Raw genomic sequence first — 26246 nt, 5'->3', positions numbered from 1 at the left:
TCCCGATCTGGCCCTGCTCCATCCCCCTTTTTCTCCGACCTACCCTAAGGACTACTTACACACACACTTCTTCCACCTGAACTTTTTGACAATCGACTCAAAGGGACACAGGGCGAAAAGGACCTTTTTGACCAGAAAAGCGAGGAAAAGGTCATGCCCTGCAACGCGGAAACTAGAATAGAGCTGGACCCATAGCTCCACCGTGCCAACAGAAGACGACAAAGAATGCTGAGAACTCGCTAATGATGGTACATGACAATGGGACCTCCCCTTCGAACAATGACACCCCTGATTATTGTTTTTTACTACGTCTCATTTCTCTCCCAGCCACCATTGTATTGATTATGCTCCCACCAAAAATGAACAGAACTTACATATGTAATAACCTATCAGTTCACATTCCGAATGACTACAAGTATCTATGAAATGTACTCCATGCTCTCACTACAGAATCGTTTTTGTCCGACATTGCATTACTATGACTTTCCTGCAAACAAGTTTTATCGATAGACCCGCCTCCTAAGACGAAAGATTTTAAATGTAATGTTTATAGCTCCTTCACCTGGGTTCCTACTTCTTTACTTATGACCGCCACAGTAGACATGGATAGGAAATAGGCCAGCAAGATGTCTTGGATATGTTAAAGGGAGGACTGTGGAAAATTAGTACGGTTTGGTAAACATTATCTGCGCCATCTTGCCTTTTTCCCTGATGCCACACTTTTGTCGTGTGCACCCGCCATTTTAGGTGCCTCGATCAGAACCACCCTCTGCACGCCACTGACCCCCAGCATAGCCCTTCGCCCTCGCAAAGCCCGCACGCTGACAACCCCCCCGCTCTCGCATGCCTTGGGTCATAAACCCCTCTTCAGCGCAGCTCTGCCTCAGGACCCCATCCTGTTCCCAGCGCGACACCTCCCTTCATTCCTTTCATGGTCCCAGGCCCTTTTTTGATACAAACCCCCTTTCCTGTGTGCCCGTTTGTCTTCCTCGTTCCCAGGCCGCCACCTAGCTCTGCGGATACTGTTTATTGCCCCCCCCCCCGTACAGTAGGAAGCTTCCCTCATCAAAGGACCCTCGAGTTGATCAAAGCCCCCACCCTATGAGATCCGATCAACCCCCAACATCCCGTGAATCGGCGGGATGTCCAGCTGCACGATAATCATCACCTGTTGTGACCGGGGTGGGGACTTCAACTGTAAATGCGTGTGGGAACGGGCCTGAGGGGGAGATTCAGAGGATGTCCTTTCATACTTCAAAGCATTACAAGAATGTGTTACCTGCAATAAAGATCATGAACATGTGTATAAGAGGCCAGGCCTCAGAGATGCGGCTAGAGCACCTCGTGACGATACTGGCTGTCTGAACTGATGTGTTCTCCTCCGGAGAGAATAAACCTTGTTTCCTGCCTTCCAGTCTCCAGCGCCTGCCTCTTCATTGATTAATATTTTGTGGGTTAAAGAGGCGATACCGCCGGGCAAATATTGATTGTCCATGACCTAGTTTTTACACTGGGCCCGCCATGCGGGAGGGGTAGGACCACGCCATGAGGCCGGGTCCAACACGGTCCAATTGTATCTAGTGGCTTGGGTGTGGCCTTCCACTCACTGGGTGAGTCTGAGATTTGTCGGGTCCTCCAGGGAGTTGGCATTGTTGGGGTTGGTGACGTCTCCCAGGTGGTGGTTGAGGTCATCTAGGAGGATGAATGTACTGGAGTCGAGTATCACGGGGCAATGGAAAAAACGCGAATGTGCGTCTGAGGGTGGTTCGTGGTATAGGGAGTGGGGAGAGAAGAGTTATATGAGAATGCCGGTCAGTGTGTAGTTGACGGTGATGTGGAGTTTGAAAGTCTGATGTTTCATGTCGCTGTTGGCGTTTGTCAAGGTAACGGAGCACTGCATGTGCTCTTTGTAGATGATGGAATACCCCTCAGAGACTGTTAATCCTGTCCTGCCTTTTTTATACCTGGGGTGATAGCAAGGACGATGATGGGAGCTGATGTGTGAGTCAGCCAGGTGTCTGTCAAGATAAGCAGGTAATGAGGGTCATCATGCAGCAGGTTCCAGATACCAGGAGCATGTTTGGTGAGGGAGCAGGTGTTGAGGGGGAGGTATGAAATAGGAAGGGTGGGACCGGGGAAGTGGTGGTGGTTGGGGGTTCAGGTGAGGATGAAGCCTTAACTAATTCAGTATCTTGAATGTGATTCCCCGAAATAGACAGGTGTATATTCTACATTTGCAAACTGGTATAGGGCAATGTGGTAACCACTCAGCTCCAAGCTTCTCCATGGCCAACAAAGCGACTCTGGACATAATCACTATGTATGTATGGTCCTTCTACTGTGTATTGAGTAAAAATTTGGCTGCTTTGCAACCCTTTTACTCTTTTCACAACAGGCGAAAGGGCCATAGGTGCCATAGCTTATCTTCCATTATACAAGATGTTCTGGTCGAGAAGAAAGTCTCAATATTCCCATTATTCCACTATCTGTGAGAATGGGGTTGAGAGACAGTCACCCTTCTTCCACGGTCCTGAAAGGATGAAGCAGCATTTAAACCATGTCTCTTGTTGCACTGTTGCAGGATTAAGAATAATCTTCTACAAAGTCAATTTACAGCACTCATTTTGCCAGTTAGATAAATTAAATCACTTTCCTCAGTCCGGAATAATACTGCTAAGGGGAGGGGTGGCTGGACGGCTGTTGAAGCCTACAGAGTGATTTCAAATAAGCCACAATGCTCCAGCTCTTCCGCTAATCCAGAGACTGGGGTGTTACAGGCTCGCTAGATGTATTCACTAGCAGCTGTACTGGAATACAAAAACAGTATATTTCCACAGAAAACCCAAGAAAACAAACACTTACTCGACTGATGTCCACCCTTTAACTGAATAAAACAAAGTCCTACCTCTCCACTCCCCCTCTCCTCGGTTGTTTATAACAAACCCAAGAGATTCCACACAACGCTAAAATGGTCAGAAATGTACAATGGAAATTTTTTCACAAAAAGCATCTTGCATTAAAGGACACAAAGCGGTTTGTTAGCATAACTTATCTGCGGCACACCAATACTATAATACAGGATACCAATGTTCTAAAAAAAATAAGCATTGTAAAAATTACAAAAATATACAGTACATACTTCTTTTAAAACACACACACACACACACACACACACACAGGTACGACGGTTGATATTTGCTGGGAGGTAAAGAATGAAATGATATGGAATTTTGGTTTTTCTATAGAGTTCAAGACACCTAACGGTGCACGCAAAATAGATATAGACTCTGATGGTGTGAAAAAGATCACCGCCCTCTCTCCTCGAAGGTAGAGATGCGACACGCGTACAGAATATGTAAAGCCGCGTGCCACTGACATTTCCTGGGCTAAATTGCCAGAAAGGTGGGGCGGAGCAACAGATGAACAATATATAATGGGTGATGTTGCTGCTCTTCACTACATAACGAACGTGTTTAACGTTTGAATTGCAGGAGATGCGGAGGGGGGTTGGTGCGGCAGTGGAGTCACCATGTCCCAAACTGGACATGACGTAGAATGCTGCACGGGCAAAGCATGCGCTTAGGCAACACTAATGAGCGCTACGAAATTAAAGACGCCGCGCTCCCCATTGTGACCAGACAAAACCACCGGAATGTCCAGTTTAGCGTCTGCCTCTTAGTTGTCATGTAAACGCAGTGGTAAATCGCCATGGCAATCCCAGAAGAGTAAACAAACTGGTACTGTTGTAATTGTACAGATGCAAGCCAAGGCTCGATAACCCATGCTGTGCAGCCAAACTTCACTTTGGCAGCCATCGTCAAGTGGAATCAGTGTGAACGCCAGCACTAGTAAAACGGCCGTTTCGTAAGTGGTTTCTCGTCGGTGATGTCTTGGCGCTCTCAAAAAGTAAACGCATCTCAACCTTGAGCAGACTTGACCTCCCTAAACTGTGTCTGATCCCCCAAACCAAACGAGAAGTTAAACACCATTCTGAAAATGCCGGAGCCCGTCGATTCATAGAAATTGCTTCATTTCGAAGCAGTACGTCCACAGGTGTCGATGTACTGCTCCACTTTGTCGATTGAGGCTCCACGTGTTTGTACACCACACACGGTAACGCACAAGCACTTCAAGTACTGAATGAATACTCATTTTACTTCTAGCACTACAATCCATCTAACAGCTGAGCGAAAGCAAGCCTGACACGTTTAATGCACGGTTTACTTTAGGCCTGCAGCTGTAAAAGTCAAGTCGGTAATAAAAAAAATATGTTAAAAAAATACTTTCCCTGGAGCGACAATACTGGTGTGAAAACAAACGTAATTATCAGAGCTTGTAGGCGATACATTGTGCCAATGGTCATGTCCGTACTCCCCCTTCAGCCCAATTTCTTTTCTAAGTCCAGAAACCCAGAAAAAAAAATCACGGACCTCACTTATGTTTTTGACCACTTGCTTAGTGAATACGTTGCATCTTAAACTTTGGTAGCACTTTGTATGCACAAACTAGTTTGTTTAACATTTTTTTTTCTTTTTGGTCAAGATCCATTCGCAAAAGCACAGTTCACTTGAGTAAGCAGCCTGTGTGCCTAGCGGTAAACGCATTTATTTCGGTTGATTTATTACTTCTGCATGTTCAAGCAGCAGAACTCAGTCAAAAATATTAAACAACAGCCTTTGCTCGTAACTGATCTTCCACCAATACTCGACTAGAGGCAGTCAATAATAGCGCTATTGCTTTTAAGTGCACCATCGTAGTGGTCAGCTTGGTCGACATCTGGCCCCGCAGAGAATATTGCAGGCCTAACATCACACAGTACGCATCGTTAGAATTGCAAGGCTTCCAGAGACAGCCGGCCAGGACACGGGACCAACAAAGCGACAGGTGAAGTTGAGGCAAATCTCTTCGCTTCTAGCATCTGTATTAGGTCTCCACAGATTTAAGGCGTTTTGAAAATGTTCCTCACACTTTTAAATTGTGGATATTGTTCTCATAATGTCTATGTAATCTCTAATATACAAGCAGTGATAAACTGCAGAAACACATGAAAGGAAAAAGCAATGGAAGGCAGGGCGATGGTGGCAGCTACGAACAGACTTGTGTCACTGTTGGCACTGACGGAGTTACAGTTTAATAGTATCTACGCCTCAGGTGAGTTGTAGTTAGCTGCATAGTCAGCCTTCGGAAAGAGGACATCGTCCCCAAGTCAATCAGTCACCTTGTGACTCCTACCCAATACAACTGAATCCATCAAGCCAGGGTACTGTCATACAATGCGTGGATGAGAAAAGGGGAGTATGGGAGCAGAAAGGCTGTTTAGAAATATGTGCTACAGACCCGAGATCTTGACTTTAGGCACATACATTTTATGGAGTTATAGGAGTAAATGAGGAAGGAATCTACATATTGTAATTAACATGTTCCTAAATATTCAGGAATGTTGAAAAAATACAAAGAATGAAGCCAGATATACTTTTCTAATTTTGGCAATCAGTATAAGAAACATTCATCCTTTTTTCTATTGCTTGGGTGGATTTTACTATGTTTTCCAGCAGAGAAGTTCAAACTATGCATTTTTCATGGAGAAAGGCTGATCAATGCTTTTTGTGGAAACAGTACAAATTTCCGAATGTCTCTGGAAATTCACATTGGTTTCAAACGACATTTGAATGCTTGTGTGGGTGTACAGTTAGGCAAAGTTCTAGTGAGACAATATCCACTTCGGCTGATTCTTTCTTACTGTTTTAGAGGATAATCAAAGACTCTTACAAGTTAAGGATAATGTAGGAAGAGCAAAAGCAAGATGTGGGTCCCGTGCTTTACTTGCCACTGAAGTCAAGCTAGTCTGGCTGATGAGGGGTAATACCCTGAAACCAGTTCCAGGATGCTTATTTCCAGTCCAGGGAGGACCTGTCCTGGCAGTTCGGGCTAGATTGTTCCTATGGGGAGCAGGGTCGAGACTGATTTGCATATGGCTGGGTCCAAACGGTAATGGCATGGTGAGCAAAAAAACAATGGATTTAGGCCCAGATCTATGTACTGGGGGTGAATGTTTGAAATTGCTCAGTATTCCGTCCATCAAATGTTCTTTTTGCATTTGTTGCCCCGAGTAGGACAGGTATGCCCAGACATAGGTCATGTGCTCTTCATGCTGCTGGAGTTAAGCTAGCCTGGCTGATGAGGGGTGAAACCCCGAAACCAGTCCCAGGCTGCCTCTTTTTTCGGCAACATCGGAATGTAAATCCTGTGCCAGCAAGCCTGTTCTCGGCAGCAGTGGCCTGAACCCGCTGCAGCGCCCGACGGATGAGTGCCAGAGCAAGAACCCCTATAAGGGTCCTGTGTCGCCAAATCGCCGACTGCAGTCCTCGCTCGAAGCGCGACGCTGCTGCTGCTCTGATCTCTGGGGCAGCGAGATATCTTGGGCTGTGTTGGAGCAGTCAAGGTTGGGAACCAGGACTGAGGTTGGCGCTGGATGTGCCGTGAATAACCGGTGGAGCCGGACAACAACTGGGCAGGTCTGCGGCCTAGTTAAGGCCTCCCAACATTCTAGACCTGGGTGAGCCGACATGCATTTGTGCATCACGGTGACATTCACCCCTGCATACCAGTGTGGCACTCCTACCTACTCGATCCTCCCCCGCCTGGGGCTAGGTACGCAATACAGTTAGGGCACTGTATTTTGACTGCATTGCACCACTTAGGCCCAAACTCCCTCTGGATTGTGGTTGGGCCCTATGCTTGACAGTTGGGTGAAATCCTCCTGTTGTTGCCTACAATTTGCCCAGCTAAGGGTCACAGTATCCTGTCCTACCTTTTCTGCCTCCTGAACTTCTAATTCTGCTCTGGGGACTACATTGCACCATTTAAGCCCAGACTCCCTCTTTATTGTGGTTGGGCCCTATGCTTGACAGTGGTGTGAAATCCTCCTGTTGTGGCCTACAATTAGCCCAGCTAAGGGTCATAGTATCCTGTCCTACCTTTGCTGCCTCCTGAATTTTGTATTCTGCTGTGGGCCTGCATTTTGCTATTCACCATGGGCAAGTCTTATGCTAAACAGCAGAATCTTACCTTTGATGCCCAAAAACAGTCACACTCCTGGGAGCTACCCATCCGGAGGATATCCAAGATCTGCTGCTGGAGATTCATAATAGGCCTTGCGCCATCGATCGTAACCTGGATTTCCTTACTAAGCGCAAGGATGATATGAAGGATCGCATGGATAAGCAGCAGACAACACTGTCAGGCGCTGAACACTGCATTTCAGATGTTGAGGACGTACAGGTACAGCAGGTTAAGACCCTGGAGGAGCCGAGGGCGGAACTTTGCAAGGTGCAATTAAAGAATGAAAACCTGGAAGCCCATTCCAGGAGGAATAATGCCCGTATTCTTGGTATTCTCTAATCTACAGCAATGAGGCGCACTAAGGACTATATTATTTTGTTTGCGGGGGACTGCTTTTCCAAGTCCTGTGTGGTGGAACGGGTGCATGGTTCATTGGCCCACGGCCTGTTCCTGGGGCACTCCCCTCCTCCCATCATTGTAAAAGTTTTGTATTACTGTGATATGGATCAGTGCTTCACTTGGCCAGTGAGGCACGGGAGCGAGTCATATAGGCAAGTGCCTCACATTTTTTCCTGATTTTACGTGAACAGTGCAGGAGGCTCGCCGAAAGTTACTCCCAGTCAAAAAGAAGCTGCAGGAGTTTGGCATTACCTATGCAATGCTAAATCCCGCCAAGTTGCGCTTCTCCTGGAAGGGTAAGCCCGAGAGCTTTGCTGACTCCTCTGCAGCAATGGTCTTCTTGCAGAAGGCACGCTCTCCTGCACTGAGGCTCTCACCCTCTCTTGAAGATGCTGGACGTACTTTGCCCCTAGACGAAGGAAAATTACTCACTGTAATTGTCAACTGCTACCATGTGTGATGTAGGGGCTTGATTTGCTGTTTCCTCCTCATGATGCTCATGCCATTTCGAGATGTTCATTATGCCTGATGGTATGCTGATGATACTTTATCCTCTGATGTTTCTTCGTTGGGGATGGTTCACCTGGTTTGAGCCACAGAGTATTAATACAATTGTTGAACACTTACTCAACTCACTGGTAGAAAGCCATTTCTGTACTAGTGCTCTGGCCGCTCCCTGCTTTTGGACTTTTTCTTTTCTACTGTCTGACATTCTCTGGTATGTTGTATACAGTTTCTTCTCATATCACTGTTTTCTACATTGGGACTATCACTGGGAATTTGGGTCCTAGTGTGGATGGTTTGGTGCACCATAATGTCTAATTATTGCAGCATTGCTACATGAGCAGGGCTATTATTATAACTTGCTGTAACATACTTGGGTTTAATTTTGATTTATGGTTCGCACTAGTAATCCCAGAGCTATATCCTTACGGTTCATCATTTGGAATGCCTGGGGCCTTAATTATAGAAAATGCAGACAGGTTCTTGGTTCCTTGAGTCGCCACAAGGCAGTTATCATTTTGTTACAGGAAACACATTTAATGCCAGGTAAGGAATAGAAATTGCTTGCTACATAGGGCCCTCACCAATACTTAGCAACCCCCCCTGAGTAGGATGCAATCATTATTAGCAAACAGGCACAGGCAAATGCGCACACACACCACCCCCCCCCCCCACATCCTACCATCCTCCCCTCCTCTTATGGTCCCAATGTAGACAAACCTGCAGTATTTACTGCCATGCTCAAACACTGTATGGTGCTTTAACCACGCTCGATTATTTGGGGAGGGGATCATAACCTGGTGTATGAAGGCAGAATCCTTCTGCATGGTTACCCCCACTTTTTGCTTGATGTGATGCTGTTTTTGAGTAGTCTGACTGGGATCCTGCTAATCAGGACCCCAGTCTATCTGCTTTCCCCCTAAATTGTTAAACCAGTTCTGGGAGCTGTTGGCGCAAAACTGGATAAAGAACATGGGAGTTATGTTATGTTATGTTATGGAATCTTATATAGCGCATGGCTACCCCAGCAACGGGGCGTCCCAGCGCTTGCGGACATGCCTGAAGCTAGAACAACAGAAAATATGCTAGATGGACGAAAACAGCCAAGTTTTTATGAGTTTTCGGAATTGCAGGTGATTTGAAGTGGCCCGAGCTTTTGGGGGGATAGAATTCCAAAGCTTAGGGGCCAGATACCTGAAGGAGCGGCCGCCGGCTCTACTCCTCCGAATCCTGACAGTGCGAGCTAGAAAAAGGTCCGCTGAGCGAAGTGCGCGCGTGGGAGTATAAAAGAAACAAAGTCCCTGCAGAATTTGGGGGCCAGCGCTATACAAGATTTTGTGGGTAAGGCAGAGGGTCTTGAATTGAATACGTTGCTGTATCGGCAGCCAATGTAGTCGTCGGAGAAAGGGGGACGTGTGACAAGTTTTGGGTAGAGCAAACAGGACACAAGCAGCAGCATTCTGTGCTCTTTGCATCCTATTTATCGCAGTCATATTGGAGCCTAGCATGAGGGCATTGCAGTAGTCCAGGTGAGATAGAACTGATGCCTGGACTATAATCTGGCGGGTAGGGGGCTCAAAGAAACCCAAGATGGGTTTAAGAGAGCGAAGACGCCTGTAGCAAGTAACCTCCCCTGTGTCCAGACCCTCCCCTGAGAGGGTCCCCTGAATCTTCCGAACCCTTTTTCTAAGGTACTTAAGGGCTTACCTGGGTCTAGATCCCTAGATTTGTTGTGCGATAAGATTCAGATCAGACACCACTTCTACTTCTACCGTCTGGGCACTCTGGTCTTCACTGGACTTCGTTTGGGCCTGCCTTAGTCTCCCTTCCAGTCTCTGCATCGTCTGTTCCTGTGAATCATACAGGAACCTTCCAAGGCCTGTTAAGCATCAGAGACATCTGAAAAAATCTCCCTTGGAGTGAAGGAGTCACTCCCCTGCATTTGCAGGCACCTCAACTAAGTCGACCGGTCTGCAGATCCGGAACTTCTCCAGACATCATGGGCTCTGCAACACAGGTGGTGGTTTTCCACAGCTACCAATGCCTGTCCTGCTCTCTCACCAAGTTTGAGGCCAGTAACCAGAGTGAGGGTTGCAAAAACCATACCCCTGTGCACCGGATGTATGACGTTACAACGCCTACTTTTAAAACGCCTACCTTTACATCGCAAGTTTTACAACGCATACCATTACAACGCACAGTGCTTTTGGGCGCTGGATAGTGAATAGTTTAATTTACTATTCCAACTCCAGTCCCCGTGGATAGTAGGGAAGGTGTTGGATAGTACATTAAACCTATTCCCTATCCTAGAGCGCCCCCAAGCACAATGCGTCGTAATGGTAGTGCGTTGTAAAAGTTTCGTTGTAAAGGCTGTTCACCCTGTGCACCTTATCCAACTTGCAGTTGCAAAGTCTTGTTGGCTTCCTTCCAAGATGATCTTCGGGCTCCACATAGACCCAACCTGGAGCATCTCCTGTGAACAAAATCTTCAGCCACACCACATCGTGTGCATCGTGGCCTGCATCTTTTGGTGAGCTGCTTGAGGTCCTCTCAGGACACCAGTGCCTCCAGCCTGTGGGTCCATTTGAGGGTCACACGTTATTCTTTTGGGCTCCCCCGATTGCTCTGGGCCTGCCCTGATTCCCCTGATTTTGGTGAGTCCCCTGGACCTTGCTGGTCCCAACGATGCTCATTCTTTGATTCCTTCATTGGTTGCATTTGCCAAGGCTTGTTGGTGCTCCCGCTGGACCACGGCCCCATAGCACTTGACATCCTTCGTGGGACAGCTCGTGCACGGTTCCTGGTCCTCCCCAGCATCACCTGGTCCTCACAGCTGCAGAGTCATGGTCCTCGTCATCCATCCTGCAACACCCGACATCGGAGGGCATTTGTCTTCCAAGTCTCCTGGTCACCCCAAGTGACATAGACTCTGTCCCCTGTGCTTGCAGGTACCTCTCATCAAGAATCCATCCTCGGACACTTCTTCCTTCTTCCACAGTGGCACTTTCCTGAAGTCCTCCATTGGGTTTGACAGCGTTTTCCGACACCACTTCACACATATGCACCCAGCTTCCCTGGTGTAGGTAACCAGGGTACTAGGGTATCCACGGGTGGGGTAGCTTTCCAACTTTCTGTCTTCCAGGGTCCACTGGAAAGGGTCCTTAATCTTAAAAATTCTAACTGCGACTTGTACAAGGATTAGTACGGAGCACGTGGTCGTGTTTACACACTGCACACGCTCTCCCAGGGTCCCCATCTACTTACCATGGGTGGTTCTGTAAGTCTCCAGCAATTCTACTTCCTCTCAACATCATCCTGACTTGAGTCATGGTTCTTATAACACTTTCTTAATATATGGTTTGGTCCCCTCACCCCCGGGCCCTCTGTGTATTTTGAGCTATTTACTGTATTTCTTGCTAAATTATTGTGTGCATTGTGTACATCTCTGAGTGGGAGATACCTGAACGCATTCGAGAGCATTATATAATAAATATATATTTTCATAAATACTTTGTGTGGTTCTTTTTCCACTTAATCTATACTATAAGATTGCATTCTGGTGAAACAAGCTGCTTTACACTACTCCTGGACTAAGTCTGAAGGCTGTTCTCCACAGCTACCACTTAGAGAGCTTTCTAAGGTTGGCTAAGATCTCATAAATCGCCATAAGGGTTGTCTGGACTGGTGCAAGCTTTAGATTGCTTTGCCCACCATGAACGTCGCCTCACCAAAACCTGCAGATCTTTTATTTCTGCCATCGAACAGCTTGATCAGCTAGATTTATGGCGGTCGAGATATCGCATGACCCAAGAATATACCTCTAACTCTACCGTCCATGACACTTCCTCAAGGCTTGATTTTTGGGTGGGATTACCGGACATTTTGGGTTGGTCTTGCGATATTCAACACCTCCCTAGAACACTTTCCGATCAATCCCAGGTGCTAGGGCATTTAGATATGCCAGGCGAATGGACACGAGTACCATTGTGGCGCCTTCCGTCCAAAAAATTGCTGGATTCTGCCTCCGTGGAGGAAATTCATGCTTCCATTGGGGATTATGTAGCGCTAAATAAGGGCTTAATAACATCACTTACTGTGTTTTGGGAAGCCCTGAAGTCTGTTATACGGGGAGGGTGTATTGCTAAGAGTCATGGAATTCTCAAATCCATCTAGGGTAGACTGGGTGAGCTGGAACAGGAACTCCGGCATTGGAATTGCAATATGAGGAAACCATGGACCTTACTCTCTTGGCCAATATACGCTTGCTTTTGATGAAGTTCCAAGACGAGGTAGATTGAGAGGTTAAATTTTTAGGTAAACACTGACTGGCACGCAGTTATGGGAAGGGTGATCTGCCGGGACACACTTTGGCCAAGTTGATTAAAAGCAGGTGGGCTGCCAATCATGTTTCTCGTCAAGACACAAATATTGGGCGTTCGAAATGTGTGTCTGAAGATATAATGAGTGAGTTTGTCACTTTCTATGAATACCTGTATACCCCACAGAGGCAGCTCCTACCAACATACGGACCTACCGAGACAACGTGACCCTGGCGTGGCTAGATCAGGCGGAGCGTGAGTTGTTTTGTCAACCTCCTACCAAGATAGAGATTAAGTGTGCCATACATCAATTAGGTAATGGAAACGCTCCAGGTAGTGACTGCCTTGCTGTCGAGTTTTATAAAGTATATGCTGATGAACTGATGTCCGTTCTTTTAGCGGTTTATGAGGAGGCTTTTCAGACAGGTCAGCTGCCGTTGACGATGCGGGAGTCTATCATAATCACGCTTCTTAAGACTGGCAACCCACTCCCCCACCCCCGCCCCCCACCTCTGGATGTGGGTCTGGTCTTCAGAGTCATTGGAACAAATCTATTATGGTCCCTCGCACTAGCTCCACTACTCGCCCAAACATAATGACCCTGTACAATGGCAGACAGACCCAATTCAATATTTAGGTATCCTTTACCACATAGATATCCAGGTTATCCTTAAAGAAAATTATAGGCGCTTCATGGAGACCCTGAAATCATGCATCGATCGTTGGATTCCTCTGCCACTCTCTTTGGCGAGCAGGGTGGCTCTAATGAAAATTATTGTCCTGCCTAAATTTCTTTTTTCTTTTTCAGAACATCCCCATACCTTTCAATAAGGCCTTTTTTGCTCAACTGCGCTCCCTTATGATTAAACTAGCATGGGCAGGCCGACAGCCACGAATTGGACTGCACATACTACAGCTCCCATTTCACTTGGGGGGTTTGCATCCCTTAATTTTGAAGGGTATTATCTGGTGGCTCAGGTGTGGTACAGTTCATTCATCATTGGTTTCACAATAGCAGACCCACCCCACATGTCATCTTGGAACGCGGAATGATTTCTCCCACTCTACTTTCTGCTGCCTCTTTTGAGCCACTCACAAGACCGTCCCAGGAAATCCATTCTGTTGCATGTACTGTTTGGGAGTAGAATAAACTCTCTTGTCTTTGTGGTGTTCCTGTCCCGTACGCACCTCAAATACCCATTCAGTACTGCTGTTGGTCAGAGTTTATAATGCCCCTGAGCTATTACGATCGCTCGAAAAAAAACATATAAAAACAATAGGTGATAAGTTTAAATCATACAGTGAATTTTTGGGCGATTAGTCTCTTGCATTAATGGATGTCCTGGCATATGGTGGGGCCTCACATGCTGTTCCTGGTCTTTATTCTACATTCACGGAGGAGCTCCCCGAGTGGCCCGTTCTGACGGTACTGGTCTCCAACCCGCAACCCTTTAGGCTTATCTCAAGATTATATGTGGTAGTGATGAATAATATAGTTATGGAATTTCCCAACACCCGGGAGTTGGGGGAGAGAAATTTTGGCCACGATATAGATGAGATGACCAGTGGCAATATTGTTGTCAACAAACAAGGGATGTGTCCCCTAATGGTAGGCACAGCCTAATACATTATACATTTCTAGTACGGGCTTTTCTCTTACCTATAGATATCACTCATTACTATCACATTGAAGATACTAAGTGTATGCGTTGTGGCGCTTGGGGTGTGGACTTCTTTCACCTGGCGAGGTCCTGTCCAGCCGTTGCATTGTTTTGGACTCATGTCATCGCAGCAATGACCTCTATGACTGAAAGTACCTTCCCTCTTGATCCCATGATGGGTCTGTTGGGTTGCGTAAAGGCGGAACCAAAAACATTTCAGAAGTTTACGCCCATGGGTTTGTTGTTGAGAAGGCACAGGGTATCAAAGCATTGGGGCAGCAGATGTGCGCCGGCATTTCATGATTGGCTGCAGAACATGTAATTGTGTGAGGATTGGTCCGTAACTTACACCACAATACTGCCACAGACTGCTCACCCATGCGATTTTTGGGATCCCTGCACAATAATTTGTCTAAGTTTGATCCGGATTGGTGGCTATGTTTTCCCTATGCCTTATTTTTATAGGACATTCTATCAGATGGGTTATATTACACCGACTATGTATACTTTTGTACCTTGATATTATCGTTGTATGTTGGGCTGTTATTACGCAGTACTGTGCCTCTGATAAACCTTTGCACTATTGTCATCATTTCAATGATTTCTGCGTGTACTAGGAAATTGCTCATGATGTGATTATTTTTTTATATTAACATGTCATATGCTGTTTTTCTGCACTGATGGCTTCATCGGTTTTGTATTCATGGAAACTTGAATAAATAAAGTTAAAAAAGAAAAAGAACTTTACAATAAACTGTAACATGGAGTTACATCCGGTTTTCCCTCCCTGAACCCAAAATCTTTCAAAAGTTCAAGTGTTACCAATAAACTACTGGTCCCAAACCATACTTAACGAAGATCCTGTGAGCCCGAATGTGGCATGGTTTCATGCCAACATCACGATTTTGTAAAATTGAAAGAAAGAATATATTTTAAAGCTATATCTATATCAGCATCTGAAGGATGACTAGTGAATTTTATCACAGTATATGATAATTCAATATTATGTGATCCATGCAATAGTAAATTTAACAACAATATTGTTTTCTTTTACATAACTTACCAGTAATTGTCTTTATTCTTTTGCTTTTAGGAGCAATTGCCATTTATACAAGGTTCATATTGTGCGCAATTACAAATTTTAAATGTATGGCACTTTGTCTAAAACGTTGGAAAAAACAAAACAAATGGAAAGGAAACTAGAAATCGCAGAGAAAACATTGTTGCCATTGGTTGAGTTGTGATATTGTTTTGAATATGTCCGACAGGATTTTTTTTTAAAACCCATCTATTGCAACACCCTTGTACTGCGATAGCCTGCACGGGATTAGTGGTAAACTAAATGGATAATAATTACACAATGGTAAATAATAGTCAGTAAGGTTAATTTCATATTAAAAGCGAATTGCTTTTTAGATTGTACAGACTTCTAATACTCTGGTATTAGCCCTCATTAAACTATAACACAAGCAGATGGATTATTCAGAATTACCTTTACTAACATCAGCCTTAACTACATTAATGAACAACCTATGTTTTTCAACTGCAGAAGAATTGGGGTGCAGGTGGAACGGTAGAGGGCCTGGGGGTGGGTCGTCAGAAGAGGGAGCTTGATACAGATCCTCATAGACATGGGATGGGGAGGAATGGTGAAAGGACAGGGGGCTGTACACCAAGAAGGTGTCTTTGAAAGTCAATAACTATGATTACATGGTTCGGGGACAAAAGGATTGGCCGACCGCAAAGCGATGGAAGTCCGGGTGGAGAAAAGCTACTCATATACAATGTAGAGAAGGAATAGAACAAGATGCAAAACATCATGAGGAGGAATGATGAGGAAAAAGAGGGGCAAAGACAGGTGGGACTGACAAGGGACACAGCCCAATGACAAACCAGAAGAGGGAATCTGACATGGACAGGGGCCAGTGTTACCACAGTGGCCATGCATCATGTGCAAGGGTGTGGCAGGATGGGACCAAGATCCTGTGGTTGCACAGCAATTGAGTTTTGTAGCCTATTTCCTGTTCAAACCGTTAATAAAATGAAGGTATCCCGCATGCAATAGGATATACAGAGGCAGAAATTCTGGGCATGTTTGGGCAAAAGGCAAGCTACAAGTGCAGAGGTGGGCAATGAGGACTAGAGCAGCTGAAAGAGAGCACGGTAACACAGAGGAGCCAACCAGCACGTGGCGTGCTACAGACTCATCATAACTGACACTGTTATCAGCAACTAAGTAATAGAGCAACCAATCGTTCCACGAGTGTCCTAATAAATCTGCCTTCAAGCCGATGACAAAATAATTCCATTGAATACCAGCAGTTGAACTGCTATAAATGTTTTCCCCAATACAAAAAGCAGTGATCTGAATAAAACAGATCAGTAGACTTTGCACACACAAATGTGCATTGCGACATTAAGTCTTGCAACAGAAACATTGTTTGGCAGAATAAAATGTTTTGCCTTCTGTGGTAGGAGCCTACAACACACTACAATATTTTCCAGACACTGCCGTTAAAGCGCAACTACACAAAAAATAAAAACATCCACCACCTTGCAATCTAACAAATAAATGCAAATAAACAAGCCTGCTCTCTTTCTGGGAGGTCCCAATAATAAAGCCAAATGAATCGTGTTATACGGTTACTAAACTAATGCAGGTATTAATATGGCACATGTTAACACTAACTGCTTCTGTGTCAGACACGTATGGAATGTTTGCACAGATAATGTACAAACATTTGAGGGACACTTCCCTTGACATTTGTGCCTTGCATCATGAATACATAACACTTCGTAAAGACGTGTTAGGTACATTTTCTTTTATAACGTATACATGTGCCAATATGGAAGTCAAGTGATTAAAGAGACACTTAAGCAAAGTGTCCATATGTTCTTAATTGTACCAGTTGATATTATAAGAACTCCTCTAGGAACCACTAACCGAAACCTACAAATTACTTCCTTTATTTTTTTTCTAGACAGTATAACCCTCTTAAATGCTTCTTCTGGCGATCTCTTTATTAAAAAAAACACTGATCGTAACTCGTAATATATTTTTCAGATCTAAGTAAAAGGAAAATGTAAAGCAAATAAGGCACTTTGTGTAGAAGAAGCAGTCTTTATTCCGTGTCTCGAATTCTATGAAAGTGAAGCAGTGTACCACGATAAACTATAATCCACAATGATTAAGTAAAACAAACTTCTTTTGGGCATCAGATTATAAATTATGTAGCATAATGATTATGTCAACCAACTTTAGGGCATCAAAGTATGAAAATGATGCAATGAACCACGATAACGTATGTATTACAATCATTACCTAAAACTACATTACAGCATCAGAAACAGTCAAAAACTGTACCGCAGATTGTACATTTGTGCAAGTAGTCATTCCAACGGTCTACATTTCTTACATAAAGGAGTTTAATTTTGATGGTCAGTTTATTTTTTTTCCAAGACATTGTAAATTTAGCAACACATGGGCAGGAACTCGAAATAAAATGATCATCCTATCAGAGTTTTATTTTTAGCAACATAAAAGGATTACCGACTCTGCAGCACTGGCTGTCATGATCCAGATCGTCCCAGAAGAGAATTAGCCTCAATACAAAACTGATCGGGCTTAGAACAACAAAATCCGTCCGCTAAGGACGCAGGCTGTCATGACTATGAAAGAGGTTGATTCCAGTAATGTTTCCGAAAATTAGTGGAATATTTGAACAGTGCAAGTGTCAGTCACACAAGCAAGCACACACACCACACAGTCTGTTTCCTATATTGCAATATGTAGTAGTGGTGCTTACTCAGCATGACCATGTCCCACTCTTCTTAAGAGGTGAGGTCAAAAAACGTACTTGCCGACTTGCTAATTCAGCTTAGGCCCCCATGGCAGCTCAGCCCCAAGTCATCAGTACCTATTTTAGTTCGGCCAGCTGCCTCATGCCCTGCTAGCCGTGAGCACCCATTTCAAAAAGCACTCAGACAACACATATTCAGCCATCATCACTCCTTGCCCAGCACAACCAGAGTGAATCTTGCAGTCAAAACCCTCTGCTTATTCGGCCAGAATGGTGGATGCCTATTGAGCCATCAGCAATAAGTCTATGTGGCCTCCACACATTGACAGCAAAAGGCAACTATATCCACCTAGACATTAATACCTCATATCTCAGACAGGATCATCAATCACAGTCCAAGGCTATTGCTCTTTCATCCTACATAACGCCAGTCAAGCATTTTGTCAACTTAACCATCAGCATTTCATTTGTGTAATAAACACCTCATTCCGTTCACACACTCTTCAAGACACGCTTAGAGACTTACAAATCACAAACAAGATTAGCACCCACGAGACCTGTCCAGTCATCGTCATAAAGACAAGGGTCACCATACAACTGCAATCTGGAGAACTTTCCAGTGCTTGGCTCCTTGTTAGAAATAACTGTGTTTCGAGAATAATAACATGCGTTGCGTTTACTTTATTTTGCCAAACATGTGCTATCCGTGTGGGCAACCCCTTTAACACCTCACAACTGGGTAGTAAGAGCTATACAAATGCAGGGCGGAGGGGCGTTGCCCCACTGCTTTCTCGCAGTGCGAGAAGCAGAAACATAAAATGGTAGAACTAACATTTTAGGCTTCTCGCACTGTGAGAAAGCAGAAGTGCCTGGTTGTGAGCGGGTCTGCTGGAAAGCAGGCGAGGCGCGGATAGGATAGCCCACTGTTGTGCGCCCTGATTGTTTGGTCTGCCCTCTCGGGCCGACCAAAGCAGTCATGCGCACTCTCCCTTTTCTCTATGTAAGCTGCATGCATGGCCTCCCATTTGGCGCCTGGCTGTGCGCACCAATAACAACGCTGCCATTGCAGCGTTGTGACTGGCGGAGGGGAGGGAGGCTGCCTGTGGGTGGCTGCTCCCTGAGGAGAACTGCGGCAGCAGGAAAACGTGGGACACTGGGAAGGTAAGTTTTATTTTAATTAAATCCCTCTCACACAACCCCCACGCGCCTGTCATGCCGGCCGTGACTGGTTAGTTAAGTTTCTGTATAAGAAAATAATGGATGCTAAATTTTTTCTAAGAAAAGAAATTCAACTGCTACGTGGAAAGTCCCTGCCCTTTCCAATCAATTCCACTGCCACAAGACATAACGTAATTTTTGATTTGGTCTCCTGCAGGCTTGACTTGAAACGGCACAGCAGGCCCGGGAAAGGCAGCTGTTGTGGTCTGACTGGCAAACTACTGGTTGATGGTAGAAAGAGCGCAGCCAGTGGGGTGGACGAGGCTGCCTTGAGCGGTGCCCCAACCCTCAACCAGTAACTCAAGGCTAAGAGCATTGCTAGGCTGTTGGCCTGTGATCCCATCTCTAGGAGATAGTCACATCTGGCCTTTCTGCAGACTGCAGTCCCACTGATACTCCTGTGAGAGATGACCCAGGCAGTGGTACTGGCCTGTAAGCTAGCATGCTGGAGCGGAAAACAGTGGTACCGGTAATGCTGCTGAGAGAGATGACCAAAGGGGTTTTACTGGCTGTGGCAGTGTTGTCAGCGACAGTAGTAGAAGGAAAGCATGCACTGCTAGCAGTGGTACTTCTCGGCCTTGTCGGCTACTGGCCCTAAGTTGTGGAACAAGTTACCCCTGGCCTTAAGGCAATGTAAAGAACACCTGACATTTCGCAAACTTTTAAAAACAGCTCTTTTTAAAAATGAAGTTTAACCCATCCCCTCACTGTTAATTTGCTGCTGATTTCTGGTCAAAAGCGCAGAGATACTCCTGTCGGAGTGATTCAAGCGCTATATAAACTTATAAATAAATAAATAAATAAATAAAGGGCAGTGGTAAAGGCACTGACGTTTTTGGCAGTGATAGTAATAGCAGCACAGGTGTGTGCATGCTGGTGCTAGTGGCAGTCGCACTGCTGAGAGATGTGGCAAGCGCAGTGTTACTGCCAGTGAGGCTTGCATGCTGATGGCAGTAGCAGTGGTACTGATAATACTTCTGTGAGAGTTGGTACCGATAATAGTAGCAGCGGTACTTGCATGCTGGTGGAAGTACTGCTGAGTGAGATCGTAAGGGCAGTAACGCTATTGGGAGCAATAATAGTAGCGGTGCTTGCATCCTGATGGCAGTAGAACTGCTGAGAGAGATCGTAAGGGCAACAGTACGGCCAGTGATGCTTTTGGCAGAGAGTAGTGACAACGATGCTTGCAGTGCTGTCAGCAGTACTGATGACAGCCATCGTAATGGTACTGGAAGTGACGCTTTTGGCAGCAATAGTAGTAGCAGCGGTGCCTGCATTCTGACAGCTGTACTGCTGAGAGAGATCGTAAGGGCAGGGGTACAGGCAAAGATGCTTTTGGCAGTAAGAGTAGTGACAGCGTTGCTTGCAGCACCAGCGGCGATGCTGCTGGCAGTGAAGGGGATGACTCCGGTGCTAGTAATGACACTGACATCCATCGCAATATTGAAAACAAGTCATCACTATCCATGAATATTATAGATGCCGGGCTCGCGACGGGGTACCACGCGGGTGGACGGCGTCCCTCCACTTATTTTACCAGGTGGATTCCGTCCCGCATGTCAAACAGCTGGACTTCACTCTTTGGCCTCTCTGAGACGAGATCAGAGCTCACAGCACGCTGCTCACGCGCTGACTTCTCAGATGCAACCGTATCTAAGGGGTGAGTGAGGGGAGGCAATGAGCCCGATGGTGCAAGCCACCTTTCGTGACGTCACTTCCAGTGACAGTGTCCCCTCACTTCTTTTTTCAGGACTTGTGCCCTGTATAGATGTAAACACATTTAGAATTTTGGAGGAATGGCTATGCAATGTCAGTGTCCTGGTCAAAGAGGGCATGAAACAGGACCATATAATCAAAGCTGTTCCCAACAGGGGACCCATAAATATGTTTTGGCCAAGGCCCCCCAAAATCATCAAGATGTCCCAGTTTGCCTACTATTTAAAACAATCCCCCTAAACATAGAATTCTCACAGGAAGGCCCGCGACTGTAAATGTCCAGGTGACACAAAGTCATCTGGCAAACTAATGGTGATGCTGGCCCAACCAGCCGTCAGGTTTCCTGGCTGCCAGATATCAGCATTCAAGCGCAACTAGCCACCCCATCTCCACTTTAACCACAAGCATCATCCAAACCCGTGTGTGCCAGTCACCAGTGCGTTCTTCGTCCAGACCTCTGTTATACACTGCCATGGGCACCGCCAGCTGTTTGGCAACTCCCCCAACCATAAGCACGTGAATGGGGTCAACATCATCGCCCACCCAGGTACCCGACTCTCCCCTGACTGAGCCTCCTCTGCCCCGGCTCCTCGCCTCCCCGCCACTCCGGGACAGTACGACAAGTACCTGCGCTCCTTGTCCTGCTGATTGGGGTCGTGCTTCTTGCAGAGCTGCCGCACCTTGGGCAGGTCCCCGGCGTAGGCAGCGCGGTGCAGCTTGCTGAGGTCGCGGTCGCGCAGCTCGTAGCCGCCGGCGGAGGTCAGGCTGCCGGTCTCCGAGGCGCTGGGGGACGCGCCCCTCCTCCTCTTCGCGAAGTTTAAGATCTTCTTCATGGGGCCGGCTGTCGCGGCGAGTCCAAGAAGCACACGCAGGCGGCGGCCGCTGGATGGAGGGCGGCCGAGAGGGCTAGCTCGGATCAGAGTCTCCGCCGACGGGCATCGCAGCTGAGATCCACTCCGGAGCGCAAGTGATCGGCTGAACAGCTGGATCACAAAGAGCAGCCGGCTCGCAGCATCAGGTGGTTCCGAGTGTGCCCTGCATGGAGGCGCGGCTGGTGGGCACAGCTGCGGGGTGTTACAGGAGCACGACTGCCCCTGCCGCGGCCCGGACGCGTCGGCAACGGTATCCTGGCAGACTGCGCACATTCGCGCATGCGCCGGCGTCACTACATTTTGTCAAACTCGAGCGGCTCCATACTTGAGGGAGCTCGGCGCATGGGCAGTGTCAGCACAAGCCCAAAGACGCTCGCTCACCTCGGTGCCGTTGTTTATGATGTCATAGTTACAGAGCAGCCAATCAATTAAACAGGAAATAGAAATCCGTAACGTCCCTGGACTGTAGCACGTGCCTCGAGTTACCTATGTTATGTAAACATCATTCGCTCCAAGCTTTGTAGTTTTTCCCGCTTCATTAATGGGCTTTGCCTTTGTCTGTAGTGCAGGTCTACAGTAGAGTGTCGTAATTGTAAATCATTTTTTTAGGTTTCGGCTACCGTCGCACTGCGTAAGCAGTGGGCGGAGCCGAAATCTTTTGTCTGTAGTATGGGGGCTGAACACGCCCCTCTTCTCCATTGGCTGGCCTCGTAAATGCTGGCCAGCCATTGGAGGAGAGGAGCGTCACTGAGTTCAGGGCCCGCCTTGACGCGATTCGGGGGCGTTTCCGTGTCTTTTTTTAAGTCACGCCCTCTCCTCTTCCCATTGGCTGGAATTTTACCTTCCAGCCAATGGGAAGGGGAGAGGGTGAAAAACACGCCCCCGAATCCCTACAGGGTGCGCTGTGCTTTCCGAGCAGCGTCTACCGAGGAAAGCCTCTGCCCCCCTGTTTGTGCCGTTGTTTCTTGCCTCTGACTCCCTGTTTGTGCACCCCTTCCCTCCACCCCGCAGCTCTCCTTTGTCCCGCTCTAGCCCCCCTCTACCCATGTATTCTTTGCCGTGCTGCATGCTCGTGATGTATACTAACGGACACACTGACGGCCCAAATTTGCTCCTGCTGGGTGTCGGAGCCTCATGGTGTGCGGGGGAATCCTCTTGTGCCGTGATCTGTCCAGCCTGCACCACGAAATCGGCCGCGGCAGCTGGAGAATCATACGGCCGTGAAGAAACAAAATGGCGGCTCGGCGTTAGATCCTGGCGTATCTCCCGACTCCCGGCACTGTGATTAATTGGCCGAACCTGGCTGCACACCGCTGGGACTGGATTGGCCGATTATCCTGTTGACGCCGGAGGAGAACGGGCGTCTTGACCGGACCTTGGCGCATCCCCGCCTGAATAACCTTCTGCCGGATGCCGCCGCTGAAGTGGGGGGGACGAGTGGACCGACGGCTGCCCTGACTATTACCACTGTGGTGGTGGTGCGGTGAGTGGCGTGTAACCCTGCTGGGCTTTCTGGCCGTGCTGGACGCGGCGCTGCCGGGAGACTGCTTCCTTCCCCGCCCCCTCCGTTATCCTGGCTGCATTCCCCCGTCTTGCCCCCTGCCCCGATAGTGGTGCGGGCTGGCCGGGGTGACAGAGAAGCGCTGCAGTGACAATCCTAGGCTGGCGACCTGATTAATATCCCGGAGTTTCCCTCAGCTGCTGGCTCCGTGTAAGGGGTGAGGGGACTGATTTCAGGATCCTGCACATGGTGGGCCCGAATTTCTCATTGCCGGCTGGCGGGAGGTGGTCGGGTGGAGTGCCCTGCGGCCCGGGATGACTGCCACTTTGGCTGGAGGGGAGACGGAAGATCCAGCACTAGCTTTGCCCAGGGCTCCCACCAGGCAGTACAACAACTGGGATCAACAGTATTAACCTCCCCGACCGTCCACCACCCGTGGGACACCCCTCCTCATCCGCTGGGCGCCTACCGCACTGCTACATATCTACCCGGGCTGTTCTCTCTGCCCCTGCTGAATGGGCACCTTCTCACAGCAGACGGACCACGGCGGTATTTTCGACTAGACAGGGCGCCGCAGTGGTGATGTCCCCCTGCGCTGGGCGGTCTGGTGGCACTGCCTCCTGAGTGTTCTTGCCCCCCAGCGACTTGCTCCCAGCCTAGGGCCCCCATCCTCTTGTGTGTTGCGGCCTGAGGGACTTGAGGCGGCCCTCCGTGGAAAAGAACTACTCATCGCTAAGCTGCACCCGTGCTCCAGTGCCTCACTTGGAGCAATGGTCCTGTTATGGAAATAGCATCTCTTAAAGGCAGAGTAGCTCTAGCTTCTTTCCGTCTCTCAGCTGCTTTCCCACCTCTTGCCTACACGGAGGACTAAAGCAAGTCTGAGTGCAACATAGCTGGATAAATAAAATAAAGACAGTTTTTTAGGTCGGAGCCCACCAGACCGTGTGCTGGCTTCTTGTGGACATGCTGAAAACGGACCTAGAAGTGCACTTTTCCCATTGCTAAACACTGCCTTTTTGTTTTGTCATTTACTTTTTGTTCGCTGGCGCAATGTATTAGCTGGGCCAGCCTGTAATTGTCCCTCCCTTGGACCCTTCTGATTGGCTGCTTCTATGCGTGCGCCAGTGTCTGCTTTTCAGGTTTTCTTTTTTTCTTTTTGCGAAGCACTCCATGAGAGTGCATGTGTGTCCACCTGTTGTCTGTCATGTACTTTTCTCCCCACTGCTTTCCTCGGTTTCCAGTGTGCTTTTATTTTTCAACTCCGCTTCTCCCCCACCTGCCCTCCATGCTATTTCCCCTACCTGTCCTTCTGTTCTGATTATTTTACTCCTCCTGTCCTTCTTTCACGTCTCACTGCCAAAATATATATTTATTTTTTAAAGCCTATTAGCTTTGCCAATGCTTGTTATTGCTTGCTCCCGTCCCTCTCCCTTTCCATTTTGCTATTGTTGCTGCTTTTCCCTACTCCTCCCGCCTCCCTGTTCGTTATTGTTGCTTGCCTTGAAACTTCGACCCCTCCCCTGTTGTTGTGGCTTACCTGTCCATCTTCCTCACAGACACCCTGGCTCTGTGCATGTGTGTGTGTGGCTCTGCAGGTATGGATGTGTGTGGGACTCTGTGGGTCTGTGTGTTTGTGTGTGGCATTTGCGAGAGATTAAGCTACTGGCATTGTAAATGACAGTGCCATTTATTTATCTGTTTTGAAAATCAACACATAAAAAAAAATGTTGTCATTTACAATGCCAATAGGTCTGACTTTTTCAAAGGCGAAACCGTTGCATTGTAAATGCTTGTTTATATATTGAGGTTTGATATCCTAATAGAAAATCCGTAAATTGCTGAAGTGTTTTCTTCGTAGATTGCTGAATAATAAATGCATCTCTTACTCCTAGAAATGCTTAAAGGTTTGTTCAGTTCAGTTCAGTTCTTTATTTATTTCGGTGGTTAAAAAACCATCATAAAAAAATACACATTACATTACAAATCCACAATCGCTCATTTTACATAATAATTCTGAACTTTACATTGTTTAAAAACAAATGTAAAAATTATTATTATTAACATTAATTGAAAGGGAGGGAGCAATTAATTCATTTCATCCAGTATCAACCCCTGGTATTTCTAAATTTGACCACAATTTTTAAAAAACTCATAATAGAACACATATACGCGTCTCCCTGGCTCTTTGCAAGAATAATAGAGCAGTTTTAGCATGGCGAATTTTTGACTCCTTTAAAATATCCACCAGAAATCTTCGGCGCAGAATTTTATAAAAAGAACATAATAATACAAAATGAAGGGTGTCCTGCGGAGACCTATTGTCGCAGCCGCAGGCACCCTTCTGCTCAATTGTTAAGGTAAAACCAGACAGGTAAGCTAAAATGTTAGGTAACAAATTGAGCCTAAAACGACACATTAAAAACCTCTCATGTTGACTATACATTAAAAAGAGATACGGTTCCATACCCAATTCATTACTCACAAGAGAGTGCGCTATTACAGATGTTTTGTTAGAGTCAAATGGATTCCTGCTATAATCATATTTATCCAATAACTGCTTTTGAACACAATATTTGCAAGAGCTATCAATCTTTGAGGGGTCAGTAAATAACATTTGATTATCAATAGACACCAGTGCTTCGTTAATGTATTTAAGCCAAGAAATTTGCATCCATCTGTCTCTCTGAAGGCAATCTGCAATAATCTGTCTAGTTAATTCAGCATTTGGATTTAGCCAAATTCGGAGCCAGGACAGAATTGGTCTTAGTTTAATCAGGTCAGATATGTATGGGGAGCCAAGCTCTTTGTGCGTGACTGCTGCCGGGATGCTCTGTGGTAGCTTTAGCAGTTTCTTTAGGAATTTATCTTCCTCTGCTTGTATCTGGTATGCATCCCTAAAGCCCCACACCTCTGCCCCGTAGATAGCCTTAGAAGTGCTGACCACTCTATACAATGTCATTACTTGCTCAGGGGACCAACGACCCATCCTTCGTGCAAAGTTTAAAATTGCACCATTCGCTGAAACAAGTTTCCTGCACCTTTCCTCTATCAATGGAGCAAACCTGATATTTTCATCAAACAAGAGACCCAAATAGGAGAAGGTGTTCACAGTGTCCAAAACATGAGTTCCTATCTTGAACACAAATCTCTTGAGAGGTTTTTTTCCCGCCACCATGATAAAGGACTTGGTCAGA

At 46.7% G+C, this 26246-nt stretch overlaps 1 protein-coding gene across 10 annotated transcripts in view; it reads right to left on the bottom strand.

Annotated features, from left to right (window-relative positions):
- ANKRD26 (ankyrin repeat domain 26) overlaps nucleotides 1-21902 on the bottom strand; it is a 1096841-nt gene extending 1074939 nt beyond the window's left edge. For 9 of the 10 annotated variants that reach the window (XM_078674324.1, XM_078674330.1, XM_078674326.1 and 6 more), the window contains exon 1: nucleotides 21307-21902. In XM_078674324.1, the coding sequence (XP_078530450.1) occupies nucleotides 21307-21824 (518 nt within the window). In that variant the 5' untranslated portion in view covers nucleotides 21825-21902. The remainder of the gene's footprint in view (nucleotides 1-21306) is intronic. The other variant, XM_078674323.1, reaches the window with a different exon arrangement.
- Nucleotides 21903-26246: the final 4344 nt, after the last annotated feature.

Source organism: Lissotriton helveticus, chromosome 1_1, assembly GCF_964261635.1.
Source record: "Lissotriton helveticus chromosome 1_1, aLisHel1.1, whole genome shotgun sequence".
In the NCBI taxonomy this organism is placed as follows: domain Eukaryota; kingdom Metazoa; phylum Chordata; class Amphibia; order Caudata; family Salamandridae; genus Lissotriton; species Lissotriton helveticus.
This window is presented reverse-complemented; position numbering and strand designations above follow the sequence as displayed.